This window comes from Carassius gibelio, chromosome A20 (genome assembly GCF_023724105.1).
Source record: "Carassius gibelio isolate Cgi1373 ecotype wild population from Czech Republic chromosome A20, carGib1.2-hapl.c, whole genome shotgun sequence".
Classification (NCBI taxonomy): Eukaryota; Metazoa; Chordata; class Actinopteri; order Cypriniformes; family Cyprinidae; genus Carassius; species Carassius gibelio.
The window spans coordinates 22,213,533-22,228,642 of NC_068390.1; the positions used below are offsets into that span (position 1 = coordinate 22,213,533).

The 15,110-nt window shown below is 33.8% G+C and overlaps 1 protein-coding gene across 1 annotated transcript; it reads right to left on the minus strand.

The window, feature by feature from the left end:
• Nucleotides 1-44: 44 nt before the first annotated feature.
• LOC127938960 (zinc transporter 2-like) lies at nt 45-13,687 on the minus strand. The gene is made up of 8 exons (XM_052535895.1): nt 13,383-13,687; nt 8,683-8,891; nt 7,312-7,458; nt 6,653-6,806; nt 5,996-6,215; nt 4,823-4,928; nt 4,489-4,623; nt 45-3,594 (listed from the first exon to the last, which is right to left on the minus strand). Exons 1-8 carry the CDS (start codon nt 13,460-13,462, stop codon nt 3,449-3,451), a joined length of 1,197 nt encoding a protein of 398 aa, XP_052391855.1. The 5' UTR covers nt 13,463-13,687; the 3' UTR covers nt 45-3,448.
• Between the last annotated feature and the right edge of the window lie 1,423 nt (nt 13,688-15,110).

Here is a 15,110-nt window from a genome sequence, read left to right on the forward strand (position 1 = left end):
AATTGAACATAGTGTAATTATTCTTGTGAAAGACACTGCAAAAGTTTGATTTGCATGATTTTATTACAGATTACAAAGAGCATACATATTATGTGACAGATATAAAATTAATAGCATGTAAAAATTAAATATCTATCATTAGTTTCTGGTTATATAGTGGCTTTTTGTGGTCACATAAAGGATCAAACATTTACACACAGGACTTTTATAGACACACGTTTATACAAGAAGCAAATGTATATTCTGTACACATACACAAATCTGAGGCACGACAAAAATAATCATGTAAATTATTTCCAGTTTCCACAGAACAACATTAATGTATTTCAGTTAATGACACAAAATGCAGAATGTGTAAAAAATATGACCAATGATGTACAATCTCACACTCTGCTATGGGTTTTGAAGCTTTCATTAGGTTGAGTGCACCTGCATCTAAAAATGATTTTTTATATGTCATAGTCATTTTACCTTGAGTTGTGATGCTGTGTGTGCAATTTCAAAGCAAGTCTCCGACTTGTTCTAGCAAATAATACTAGGAGGGTTTTCTTGTTGTGTATGTATTTTACTTGAATTTAAGAAAATCTGATTATTGATTGTTCCCCAGAGATGTAAGGTTAGATGAGCTATACAACCTTAGATGTTTAAAAATGCAAGTAGGAAGACATTTTCCTGGATTAAAACCTTTTGTTGTTCCTGTAACAACATTCAGATTAAAAAAAAATTCAAATCAGCTATTCCTGTTATGCAGTACATTTTTTGTACATGTGTTTTAAATATATATATATATATATATATATATATATATATATATATATATATATGAAAGGTTCCTAATCCCTTTTCATAGAAATGGTTAAATGTCCAGCATAACAGAAATAACTCTCTTAATCACAGTAAACCGTCACCGTGGTCCTTCTAAAAGTAAAATTTGTAATGCAGTTTTGACACATCAACCCCAACATTATCAAAAATATACTACTTATGCACTGGTCCTTTCATAATATAATTTCGTTCACTCTCTCTGTTTTATAAATGGCTGTGATATTCACATTTAAAATATAGATCCATTTTATCAAAACAAATAGACAAAATATAGAATTTAATGAAATTTGAGTGAGATTGCGAGGTCCTTGGGTTGATAATTTATGAATGATTGACTGTCACTTTAAAAAAAAAAGAAGAGAGAAATCATGCAAGCAAAGCCTTAAAACTCTTTCACAATGCCACAACAGATCACAGTTACATTTTATAAGTACACACAAGCTTTAAAACACAAAAATTATCAGTCAGTTTATTGGTCTAAAATCATATTCAGTGTTTTATTCATAAAAAAATGTTCACATGTAGTGTAAATGAACATTAGTGCACATTTACGGGCTCTTAAAAGACATTCAGAAGTAATGTGCTTCATTACTGTACAGTTTGTTGCTGCCATGACCTCAGTTTTGAACTGCAGAGATATGAGAAATGTTGCACCACTTGCTGGAATGTCATAGAGTCATTGGGGCAGTGTGGCGAGATCAGAGATGGAAATTCTGTGCAAAACGTGTGTGTTTGTGTGCAGAGGCTAAACCATTTTCCTATACCTCATTGCAGACCACAGCTGGACAGATCCTGAAGACAAGAATGTATGGAGGGTGGGTTGCTGTTGAATATAGCATGCTTGACTTTGACAAACAAGAGTGACCCACAACAGCATCCCAGCAAAGTGAAGTGTGTAATTTCTGTGCCAGTACTAACACTGGCTATTGTGACTGCAAAATTAATGATTGCTTCCAAACACGTTTTTTTCTTCCACTCCTTTTGTGTTGTTGTTTAAGCTTGGCTATATGTTTAGAATGGAATATTTAATACTACTTTGCAGTATGCACTGTATATTCTAGGCTTTAATTAATTGGTATGTAAAAATGTCTTTACTTTCAACAGGTTCTTCAAGTAATGAGGCAAAAGGGAATTATAAAAATGATAGTTTATATTGCTACCAGTTTGTTCATCACATTGGATGGAACGCTGGGAAACTGCAGTGCTCTGTTGTATACTGGACATTTGCAAATGTACTACATGAAGATATTCTATACATACAGAATTTTTTTTTGTATGTTAGCACTACACTGTATGTATAAATCAACAAGTGGCTTCCACTTCCATCTACGAATGGTATAAAATTGCATTTTATATTAATTTTGACAGTCTGATACTCAAGTATTATCCACATATGGTCAGCTATACTGTAAACCGATATTTGCATACTGCGTAAAGAAAATTTGGGGTTGATAGAATTTTGTAATGTTTTTGATAGAAGTTTCTGATGTTCACCAAAGCTGCAATTTACGTGTGTGTGTGTGTGTGTGTATCAGGATTGAAAAAAACTATTTGGTCCCTTTTAATCAATTTGATGCAATCTTGCTGAGCAAAAAGTAGATAAAAAAAAAATCTAAAACTTTTGAATGGTAGTGTACATACTGCAGTAATAGTAGTATGTTATTTTGAACATTACCAAATCCCTGCTAAACAGCTTATCACAGATAGTCCTGATTTTTTTGGGGATATTAGCCTACAATATTTTACTTATGCTAATTTCTGCACATGAAACTGGGATAAAGCATTTCAAATTACACACTTCACCTTTAATATCACTCTTAGTTGTTTCCTTCATCAGCTATTTATTTCCACTGTTGTTTAAAAGCCACATGAAAACCACAACAGCACCTTCACTATCGCAGCCAGTGAAGAAGAATAATAAATAATCACTTGCCTGCTTTTGCAAATAGTATTGTACCATGAGACAAGACATTAGTAAGAGATTGCCAACAAAATCCATAATTACACTTGAGCATAATCTCTTTTTAAACCCTACAACATCATGCCGCAGTTTGGTGGACATTCACATTGATTAGAGAACCATGCTGACAGCGGACGCAAGGCTGGCTGGGGCATAATAAACCCCATCTAATTGTTTTTAAGGAAGTCACATCAATACCCATCTTTTAATGTCCCAAGACCACGGACGGGCAATTACAGTACACTTCTGCTGTAATGTACGATGCCAACCGGCCAAGCAAAACTTAAAGCAAAGTCACAATAAAAAAGGCTCACAGTGATGCCTCCAGGCCTCATATTTATGTGCTGCCACTCAGTTCAGTTTATCTCTGCATACAGTATGTTAAGATTAACATCACCATTTAAAAGCTATTCCTTCTATAAACCGATGCATTTTTGATGCTGAAGATGCACTTTTAAGATGGCACAGTGTGAAACCTTTTTTCTTTTTCTTTTTTTTTTTGGTAATCGATAGAAATGCATTTGGCATGTACATATTCGTTATGATATGTAGATGATACATTTGCACAGTGTTTCCATTTCTGGCTTGGACCCTCAATGAAGCTTAATATGTGTGCATACATTTTATACAGGCATCCTCCTCTCACCGGGGCACTTGGACAACTCAGTCCATAGGGTCCTGGCACTGGCCGCAGTGGATCATGTCCTCACAATAAGGTTCCACTTGAATGGTTGTGCTGTAAAACCCAAATTTGGTCTGAAGGAGTTCAGTGGCTTCCTTTAAGACACTATGAGGGTCAGCGTTCTCCTCTTGGGAGAAACAAAAATGGTTATCTAAATAGATGATGCTGAGCTTCAATGTTCATATATTTATGTCATATTAGTATGCAGATATTAGTATTAGTATAATATGTCACTAGTAATATTAAACTAATAGTATTTGTATCATATTAGTATTGAAATGCAAAACGATTTAGGGTCATTCCCAGGTCTCATTTGTTTGATTGGATTCTCTTTGTCAGCTTTCAGGACTTGATCGTTGGGTCATGTTTATGAAGAAATATAGAAAATATTGTATAATTTTGTGATCTGTGTAAACTAATTTTGAAATACTGACCTTGAGGCAAATATAACGAACCACAAATAATAATAATCAAACAGATGAATATTAAAATCCATTTGAACCACAGGGTCAAAAAGACCTCATTATTTATATTCTACTCCTACATAAATATGACTGTAAAAGTAAAACAAAATCTAGATAGAATTCATGTTATTTAACCCATATAGAATGTAATGGTGATATGGTGATAAGTGGGGGGCTAAACACATTTATATTCTACTAATATTCACAGAAAAAATATTTGAATAATAATTATTTGTTATAAATATATTTTAAAAATATATAATAAATATATAATACAAATTTTTTAAAATAATTGTGTTTTATTTCACACTTCATATAATAAAATAATGTACCAAATAAAATGTCCATTAATTAATTCAGTAAGTGTTTTGGACACGCGGCACTAAAAGGACACCTTTAACATAGCATTTAATATCCTTATCAATAAATAAATAAAAATAATAATACATTTAGATAACCTAAATTAATAATTTGCATAAAGAAGACTACCAATGAACAGTAAAAGAACTGTAACACTATAATTGTACTGTGAAGCAAATGTTATTAAATGAACTTACCAATAGCTATGTGAACAGACAGCAGACTCTGGCCAATGGTGAGAGCCCATAGATGCAGGCTGTGCAAGGCCTTCACTGCTTTCAGAGATAGCAGCACCTCCTTCACTGAATTAAACTCTATTGCTTTGGGGGCCCCTGAACACAGACAAATGACACGAATTTACAAAGATAGAGGCAAAACAGTCTGAGAAATTCATAGCTTGCATTTAAAGGTGACGAGTATCAATATACTAATCAATATATTAAACCACATGTATTATGTAACAATACATGCATATATTATGTAATTAAGAGTAAGGTAACTGTAATTTAATTATTAAATGTGTAAATTTACCCTCCATGAGAATGCGGAAGACATCTCTCAGGATGGTGATGGTAGTGCCCAGGACGAACACAGAGAAAAGGAAAGTGCAAATGGGATCGGCTACTTTGTATTCTGGCTGCGTGAGAGAGAATAGGAGTTACTGATGCATTAAAGAACCAAATCAGATGGTTCTTTGCAAAGTGCCAAATTGAATTAGATTACAGATGTCAGAAGAAACATCCTCCACTTAGGTGCTTTTAGAGTCATGGAAGAATTCAGATTTGTCTCCCTTTATAAGATAATGTAAATTGATTTCAATAAATAAATAATCTAAAAGAAAGGACAGGCTATATATATACACTGCTGTTCAAAAGTTGGGGGTCAGTAAGATTTTTTTAGAGGCTGCATTTATTTCATCCAAAATACAGTAAAAGAGCAATATTGTGAAATATTATTACAATTCAAAATAACAGTTTTCTACTTTATTATAGAATTTATTCCTGTAATGCTAAAGTTGAATATCCAGTGTCTCATGATTCTTTAGAAATGTGGTGCTCAATTTCTTATTATCAACATTGAAAACAGTTATGCTGCTGCCTGCTGTATATTTTTTTATGGACTGAAATGTTCAAAAGAACAGTAATTAAGTATTTTATTTTTATATTAAAGACTTTAACGTATTTAATGCATTCTGCTGAATAAATAATGACTTACTGACTTTTAAACAGGAGTGTAAATAATTAGTTTAGAATGTATTTTCTTTCTCAAAATAATAAATAATAATAATAATAATAATTCCTTACATTTATATAGTGCTTTTCTATAGGCACTCAAAGTGTTTTACATTGTCAGGGAGTATCTCCTCACCCATCACCATAAATATACAGTTAATATTCATATCTTTCATAAACTATTTGCATACCATTAAATAAGATTTTTCTAAAACAATACAATTGACCTTATTTGCCTTAAGAAATTACTCTTACTGTTCATGATTCATCAGTGAACAATAATCTAAAAGAAAAATGTATGTATTGCCTCCAAACGAAACAACTTTTTACATCCATTATTTACACAAGTTATTCTGATTCATTGGTAAATGGAAGTTAATTGGACTAAATTTCATTTTATATTGGGTGGTAAGGGCTTAAAAGAGACTAGATAATTTTTTTAGGATGATTCTTTATAGTAGTGTTCATTTACCCTGAAGTAGATTATGATGGCGGCCACCATCACTCCAAAGCTCTGTAAGAGATCCCCCAAAACATGAATAAATGCAGCTCTGACACTGGTGTTCCCATGATTACCCAAGAGGCTGTGGGAGTGGCCATGGCCCACAGGGCTCATCCCATTCTCATCAATCTTGTGGTAGCCTGAACCATGACTGTGGAAGGTCGTGGAATGGTGTAGAATATAGGCCATTCTAAAATAGAAATAATAATGCACACAAAAGCATATAAATGTATCGAAATTCTAGTTTTTATTGTTAAAGCGTCTGTACATTCCAAAATTGCTAATTAAATTTCTGAATTTTGACTGTATTTCTAATAAATTGGATTTTATATAAAAACTAGATTAAAGTTTGATAACATATTTTGATGCTGGATTGACAAAGCCTTGTTTTAAATAAACTTTGCTTGGGGTTTGAAGGTTTTTCTCAGAGAAAGTCTATATTATGTTGCAAACCTGTTTGAAGCATGATTTGTTTAGCATATCGCTAGCATGTTTTAGTCTGTTGCTAAAATTGGTCTCAGAAGATGCAGCAGCAGCAACTTAAATAGTAGACTTGTCAAGCCAACATAATCATACCTAAACTATTACAACTTTAGCTTCTTATAATTCCAGCGTTCGTCTACGTACATGATGTTGACCACGACGGCACAACCTGAGGTGATGAGCATCACATGGCCTTCAATTTCATAATCATTTTTTACTATCCTCTCAATGGCAAGGTACACCAACACCCCAGTCACGATCCAGATGGACATCACAGATATCAGGGCTCCCAGAATCTCTGTGAGATGTTCATTTGAGACAAATATGGTTTGACATCACAGCTGGATGTAGCAAAGTCTTAAAATCTGCTTTAAAGGAATAGTTTACATAATAACAATGACTTTACGTTCAGTCTGCTTCTTATCAAAAGCTTTCCTATAACTTCAGAAGATGTAGAATATAGCTCAACAATAATGTGATAATGTAATTATGTATTTTTATGCTAATTCTGGGGTTTGACAAACAAATGTGTTCACTATAATCTACTGTTGTATGGAAAAAAGTGATGTAATTAAATTATACTTAGTTTTATGCATGGAAAACAACAGCATATGGATATGGAACAACATGAAGGTGAGCAAAAAAAATTCTTTTTATTTGAAAAAAATATATTTCTATAAAATTTCTGTGCAAAATATTTATTTCATTTATATGCATGATTTAGATTTCACATTTTCAGCATCAACAAGGTATGCCACATGTTATTTGATAAGATTGAGGTACGAAGTCTGGGATGGACTTACCTGATCGGTGCCAGCCAAAGGTCATTATCTTGGTTGGTGGTCTTGAGGAGATCCACAAGGAAAAAAGACTGACCATCATACTGCCAAAATCAGTCAGAAGGTGGGCTGCATCAGTCATAATGGCCAGGCTATGTGCTAGATAACCACCTGCATCACAAGAACAGCAGAGAATAAGAAATAAGTAACTATTAGAGATAAACACTCTTAAAAACAAAGGTTACAGTACATATGGGAGCTTTCACACTGATGCCATAGAAGAACTATTTTTGGTTCCCCAAAGAAGCTTTCAGTGAACAGCTCTTAAAAGAACCATTCTTACTTCGTGTGGAGAACATAAAAAAAAAAACTTTTTCCTCTATAAAGAACCATTTGAGCATTTGATACCATTAAAGAATACATGGATGTTAAAGGTTCTTCGTGGAACCATCAATGGCAATAATCTTTATTTTTTTTAGAGTTTAGACAAGAGATAATCTGCTGTTATAATCCACCATAGAGCATTAACTGTAAATGTCATTCATTCTGAAATGTCTATATTTTATACTCATAAAGTTTTATAGAAATCTTTGTGAAGTGAGGCACAAATTGCTTTGAAGAAAGCTGACACAGCATAAATCATTTGTAGTTTAAAAGAAAGAGTGACTAATTATTTTAAAGTGTACTTGGATTGTGAATGCTGACTTGAATAAAAAGTGCTGTACAGGCTGAACAAAACAGAAAAGCCTGGTTATCACACTTAATAGATGAGTCAAGGACTGGACAAGTAATTTTGTGCTACAATGGCAAATTGCTTAATCCATCATCATTTACTTGATTGTGAAATGCAATCCGAGCATTTATTGTGAAGAGAACAACTTTGGCACTCAAGGACAAAGCAAAATAAATGCTTTGCATTAACATTTTTATAAACAGTACTGTTTTTATTTGTAGAAGGTGCTTGATCTGTGCATATTTCCTGATTCAGATGAGACAACTTTATCTCTGAAGAAAGCAATAGAGAAAGCAGAGTTGTGTAGATCACTTGTGGATTATTGTGATGTTTATGTCAGCTGTTTGAACACATTCTGTCTGCACCAATTCACTGCAGGGGATTCATTGAGTAAGTGATGAAATGCTAAATTTCTCCAAATCTGTTCAGATGAAGAAACAGTCATCTACATTTGGAAGGCTTTAGGGTGAATACATTTGCAGCTGATTTTCATTTTTGGGTGAACTACTCAATGGTAAAACATTGCCATAACTTTGATTTGCTTTTAATGTAGTATATTATATTTATGAGAAGTAATGTTACATTTATGGTAATTATTCAAATATTCTGGCTTCATCATATTAGTAAACCCCATACTTTTTCCAAAAAGGCCCAGTTCTTACCTATAACTTCTCCAATCATGAAAACCAGACAGACTATGGAGGCGATGAACAGTTTCTTCTTTGCTATGAGTTTCTCATGGCTCTCGATGAATGCTGCTTTTTTTCCATGGCAATGAGTTCCAATGGGCCTCTTCAGCTCGATAGCACCAGCCATGTCGCCATTTCCCAAAAGCAAGTTTGGACAACTTTCTTTGGAACCTGAGAATTCACTGTAAGAACAACGCATGGTGTGTAGTCGCACCATTTTAATTTCTTACAACTCTTACATGTAAATCGGCCAACAAAAAGATACCAACCGTTCTAGTTGCTAGCATATCAGGGAGTTATGCAAGGAATAAAAGATGCAAATTTTACAACATCAGATCATGTAAATCGCCTGTGGCCTGAAAAACTGGGATAGGCTCCTATAGTTAAATGCATGAACTACCAGTCAAAACTCACCAACTCAGCCATTCTATATACATTAGTGCTGGGCAATGATTACATTTTTCTAAATCGCGATTAATCGCATTATTGTCTGCGATTAATTGCAATTAATCAGATTGTTATTCACATAACTAATAATGCATTAAAAAGTAGTGTATTGTGTATTGGGCTTATTGCTATATGAACAAAAGTGTAATAACATTTGGTTTGCAAACACTTTAAACAAATAAAGTGCTTTTTACAGCAATGTTCCTTTTACATAGTAGAAGTTAAAATATTTATTGTAGCCTAAATCTCAACTTATAACATTAATGTGATTAAATGAAAAATAAAACAAGCTACTTGTCACTGCCAGTACATTAACATTTTTATATAAATATTTTATAGTTTGTTTTATAGAAAATATTTATAGAAAAACAAGTTATGCTCATAGTCCAGAGCCTCAATCATAACATTATAACAGGCACCTCACTATTAGAGACCTGGACGTTCGTGGGAACCATTGCAGCAGAGTGCGGCCCGTAACACTTGATGTGCGGGTAGAGACTCATGTGTCTGGGATGCAGGAGAATAATAAGGGCGAGCTCACACTGTTAATGCAATCTTAACAGTGCTGGAGCGCATTTGACCCCCAAATCCTTGTTCGTTTGATTAGTGTGATCGTTCTGTTTAACAGACTCTGGCTCGGTTGGAAGAGTTGGGCAAGAGAGCAGTTCATTTATATATAGATCAGTGAGTGTGAGGCAAACTGCACCGGAGTGCAGATCTTCTGATACCTGCTGCATGATTGCTGAATATTTCTGAGCGGTAAAAGTGACATGACTCAAAATAATAAACCACAAAGTTAACAAAACGATTCACTCCACTGTGTTGAGCGAGAGCGCTTCTCTGCTGTCTTCATGTGCTATCTGAAACTTCCTTTTTCCAACTTATTAAGTCATGATTAGGAGCTCCTTGCATTCTTTTCTGTTAAAAACAACAGTGGACAGTGGATCATATGTAGAAGGGCTTTGTAGGGAAAAAATACTGTGGGCAAATACAAATGCCATGAGCACCTAGAGGACCCCCGAGTTTAAATCTGCTGACATGGTCGTTTTTGCACCTTCTGTCTTGTGTGTTGATGAGAGAGACGCTATGATGGGGCTAATGGGGCGGAAAGCGCAATCTCAGCGCGCATGAGATAACCAGAGTACTGCATCAGGCGCGCGCGAGCGCGGCTGCTTTTAAAGGAGGCAGTCGACTGGAATACGGCGTCTGTTTAATCACCCCACCGGGACACAGACATGATACACAGTGTTTTTTGTGTGTGTGTGTGTGTGTGTGTGTTTTAATGAGCCATATATACCATTAAGCATACATACATACAAATCATATTTTCTGATCTCCTGACACTATGCAATTTTGTTATGAATTTGCAGCTTTTATTATTTTTTAAATAATAATAGGTCTAATATAATTGTGCTGGAGGAGTGCGTCTCACTGCGTGAAGATTAAATTGCATGTGAAATGTGAATGGGGACACCGTAATCAAATGAAAGCTTTTCTTAGGTTCCCAGTTTAGAAAAGGATATATAAAAAATCAGTTAACCTGAATGTATCTTGACAGTTTCAAAATAACTCACACTAAAAATGTGGGTTTTGTAAACAATAATAATAGTAAAATCTTGTGAAATTGGGTTTTTGCAAGTAAAAACACAAGCCACCTCATATTTGATCATAGAATAATCACATTGATTAGCATATAGGCTACATTAAGTTATGTTTGTTCTTATTTTTATTTATATACAATAGTTTGTTTATTTATTTTTGTAACATTTTATGAGTTAGCCTATTTAGTTTTGCCAATGTGCATGGTGCTTTGGGTTTACTTTGTTAATATACATTTATTCCTGAATTAATCCGTTATCATAAGCTGTAATTTTGTGGTTTTCTAATGTATTATTATGATATTGGTTGACAACCAATAATTGTTGATATTTCGATATTTCTAAAATAGATTGGTAACCTTTAACATTTTTTGTCGGGACAGCTGGCACAAATTGCTGCTTGAAACGTCGCCGTATTTTATAATTATTATATAATTGAAATTATGAAACAAAATTAAAACAAAAAAATAAAACAAAATTTTCAAAATTAAATTGAAACAATGAATGTCTGGCAACAACGCCTGGCAGGTTTAATAGCACTTATAGTATATTATAATAAGACAAAGTATGTACCTCCTCCAATCTAACACAATTACTTATAAAATGATATTTTGTAGGACAAGGTGAATGTGGAGTTTGGCAGAAGGTTTTAGGCTGAAACATGCTGTCGATCCTGTGGAAATGCAGCAGAGCATGAAATCAGGGTCATGAGGACTTATACACGTCACTGGATCAAGACAAGTGTGCAAAGTGTTGTGCTGTGATTTTCTGTAATTGATATAACAGTATTTTAAGACTGCGAAGCCTTTTTCTTTTTTCTAAAGAATAACGTTCAAAATCTTTATTTAAATAAATGTTTTTAACATTATACCCGGAGGATTGCTATAATAATAATATTTAAAAATAGCGAACATTTATCACATATAGCGAGTCAATTTCCTATTTTTTCTTATCTCTTAAAGACAATTTTGTTTTAAGCGCGGCATATTTTCAGTTCGAGAAAACATTGCATTAAACAGAATACCTACTTATAGGTAGAATATTACAGCACCTATCTGGACAGCATCTACTTCTCAGGTGCCTTTGTTCCATGTCCTTCGATATTTGTTCAGATGACCTGTTGATCTACCATCACCAGTGTACTATGTTTTGAAATTACCTTTTTGTTAATGTAACATGTCTCCAAGCTAACTAGGTGATCCTTTATTTGTTTCAGCAGCTTTAGAAATCGCCTGCTACATCCATCTAAATTCATTTTCTTGAGCTCTCGCCATTTCTCACTCAAGAACACAATCCAACAGCAGGCTGTTCATTGCAATTCAGTGCACACTTGAAAATAATTTCTAAGGCAGTATAACATTTGCACAATCGCCAACTGTAGTCTGACTTTTACTAATTTTTATTGCACATTTTTAAACATACAGTATGTTCAACTTAAGCATTTTAAATAGAATATAGCTAATCGTTCCTCTACATCATCTTACATTCCACAAAAATGCAAAAGCTCGTTTTTACAGCTTTCTTTTTGTGTGTGTGTGTGTGTGTGTGTGTGTGTTATGTCACACTTTTAACAAAGAGTGTTAAATATTCACCTTACAGGAAAATCTTACCTTACATTTAAAACACATAATTGTTTTGTGTCATATTTTCGTATTATTCATATGATGATTTTTGTTACCTACCAGTAGCTACTCTAATTGATCTGTTATTTAGGTATATACCCAATAATGAGCCTAAATCACGAGTAACGTTTCTTCCCTGACGAAAAAAAAGTGTTTTTTACAGGAAGCTGCTTATAATTAGGAGTAGGAATAATATTGAAATGAATGTTTAAATGTTTAAATATGTTTTAAATATGCATGGGTTATAATTTCTGAGTACGCGTTTGAATGAACTGTTGCTTTTTTAACAACTCATGTGAATCTGTCCATGGTGCTGAAACTGTTCTAACGCCTGCTTGCATTAGGATCATTTTAGTCCGGCGTGCTAAAGGGAAAAAAAAGAGGCTGTGAAGATTTTGATAACAATGATGTTCTTTTATTTTTATTTTTTATGACTTCAAGGAAACACAATGAAATGCTTAGCACATATGGAAGCCATGCTATGTAGACTACGCTCATTCTTCTGCTCACTAAACTTCCCTGTGGCCATTGCTCAAAAATGCTACTGTCCAAAATGAATTCAAGCACAGAAATGATTTATTTTTTAAATTTAAACTATAAGCATCTCGTGTACTGGATGTTTGACAAATACGTGTAACGTAATTTTAATTACGTGTAGTTTTCAGAATAAACACGGGTGGCTTTCGAGAGGTAGATTGGCGCATATGGCTTTGGAAATACAGTGTCATATTATTATGTATGAAAATACCAAAGGATTTCGACATCCTCAATGAGACCTAACCATTTTAAATCGTCATTTTATTATTATTATTATTAATAATAATATTAATGGTGTATTCTCCATAAAATGCTACACATACAGATACATTTTAATCATTCAGATCATTAATTGCGCACAGATTTACAGATCATGCATTTTCGAATAACATTTCTCCAAATTTCAATTAACAGTTATAATAAAATAATAATAACAAAATAAAAAAAAAACAGCTGAATGCAATTTTACCTGTTAAGTTTTAAGGAGTATACTTTGGCATTACTTTCGTTGATAAGATGCGATTTCTCTGAAGTCGGTGGAGGATCCATGGTCCTGTGCAGCTTCAGTGACCAGGGAAAAAACAAGTTACTAAAAACCGTCCCGAATATTCAAATGGGCGTTTTAATTAGACGGCAAAATAATATTTCTTCCAAGCCATCTTCGAAGGATTCAAGAAATGAGTGAAAGCACTCATTGCATCAGATCCAAAGAAAAGAGTCAACCAGACTGCAGTCAGTAATTCCGATGCTGTATGCGGAGTCGGCAAACTTGGCTGTGGGTGAGATCAAATGAATCTGGTGCAGAAGATTCTGCAGTCCAGTCCACTCATTTACGAATCTTACTATGGTGAAGGCACGGCTATTAATATTTATGAGCTAAAGGCAGGCCTATGAAAGCAACGTCATCATTACAGATGTAATATTCAAGCACCAGTCGTTCGCCATTGGGAAACTACCAAACAACCTCGCCATGACATAAAAAAAAAATACGACGAGCTTAGCCTAAGCAAAGGCGAGAAGTCTTCGACTGTTGGGAGTGAATGCTGCGCGATTTTGGCTGCAGTGCAAAGGGGTGTACATGCTTGTATATATATATATATATATATATATATATATATATATATATATATATATATATATATATATATATATATATATATATATAGCTATATTAGGGTTATATATTGGGTTAGTAATTAAAATTTGTAATCCAATTAATTACATGATGTGGTGATTAATTAATCTAATTAATCGCACATCAAATTTGCAGAAATTACTCTGAAAAGATAATTTAGAGTCATTGCTGTGCAAAGCATCAAACAGAGATTCCAAAAAGTAGGTTCAGCAAGAAATATTTTGATAAAATTTATTACACATACTCTTTTGGACCATGTGAGTAAATGATTACAGAATTGTAATTTTTGGTTGGGTGAACTATAACTTTAATAATTTAATTTATTAATTGTATTATTATTACTATGAAAATATTAAAATTATGTATTCAATACAATTATACTCTAAATAATAAACTAAAACTGCCAGTAGGTGGTAGTAAATGTCTTAATGATTAAGTCATCGAGTCATATATTCGTTTGATTGTTCAAATGGCTGATTCATTCAGGAGTGAAGTAAATGGTTCTTTATGAATGGTTCATTGAATCATTAGGCTTGTTGGACTTGAAGCGATTATCACCATCAGACCGATTGGTGTGTGACATCAAAGTACGGCGAGAGTTTAGAGAGCAGACAACTCCTTGTGCTGTTGAATTGCTCTCGCTGTACTTTGATGTCACCGATCGTTCTGCGCAGTGCCAGTTCAAAGCCAACGTGACTGTGGCCAATGATTCAACGCGCCAAATGGTTCACCAAATTCTTTCAAAATGTGGATTAAGAAACGAAATGCCGCTGTGGGTTGCTCGGGGATGAACAGTTCTGATTTGTCTTTATATTTTGTTTGGCAAAATTGAGCAAATGAGACAAAATTGTGTCTAAAATAACACAATATTAACTTCTTAATGAACTGTTAAGATGAGTATCACATTTGCCCTATTGTGATATTGCATTTAGCCTTCTGCTCATATGAAATTACTTAACTATGTGATGCAAATATGAGACAAAATTTCAAACGGGCATTTTGCCTCATATCTTGAATTTTAAGAATATTCTGGGCTCCAGCACGCAGTAAGTTGTTGCCCTG

Bases quoted from the DNA above. Each gene is read 5' to 3' on its own strand.
- LOC127938960 (XM_052535895.1), bottom strand. From the start codon at position 13,462: ATGGATCCTCCACCGACTTCAGAGAAATCGCATCTTATCAACGAAAGT. The intron at 7,459-8,682 runs GTAAGAACTGGG...CTTGTGATGCAG, and splicing joins CATGATTGGAGAAGTTATAG to GTGGTTATCTAGCACATAGC. The intron at 4,624-4,822 runs GTAAATTTACAC...GTCTGTGTTCAG, and splicing joins CTTCCGCATTCTCATGGAGG to GGGCCCCCAAAGCAATAGAG.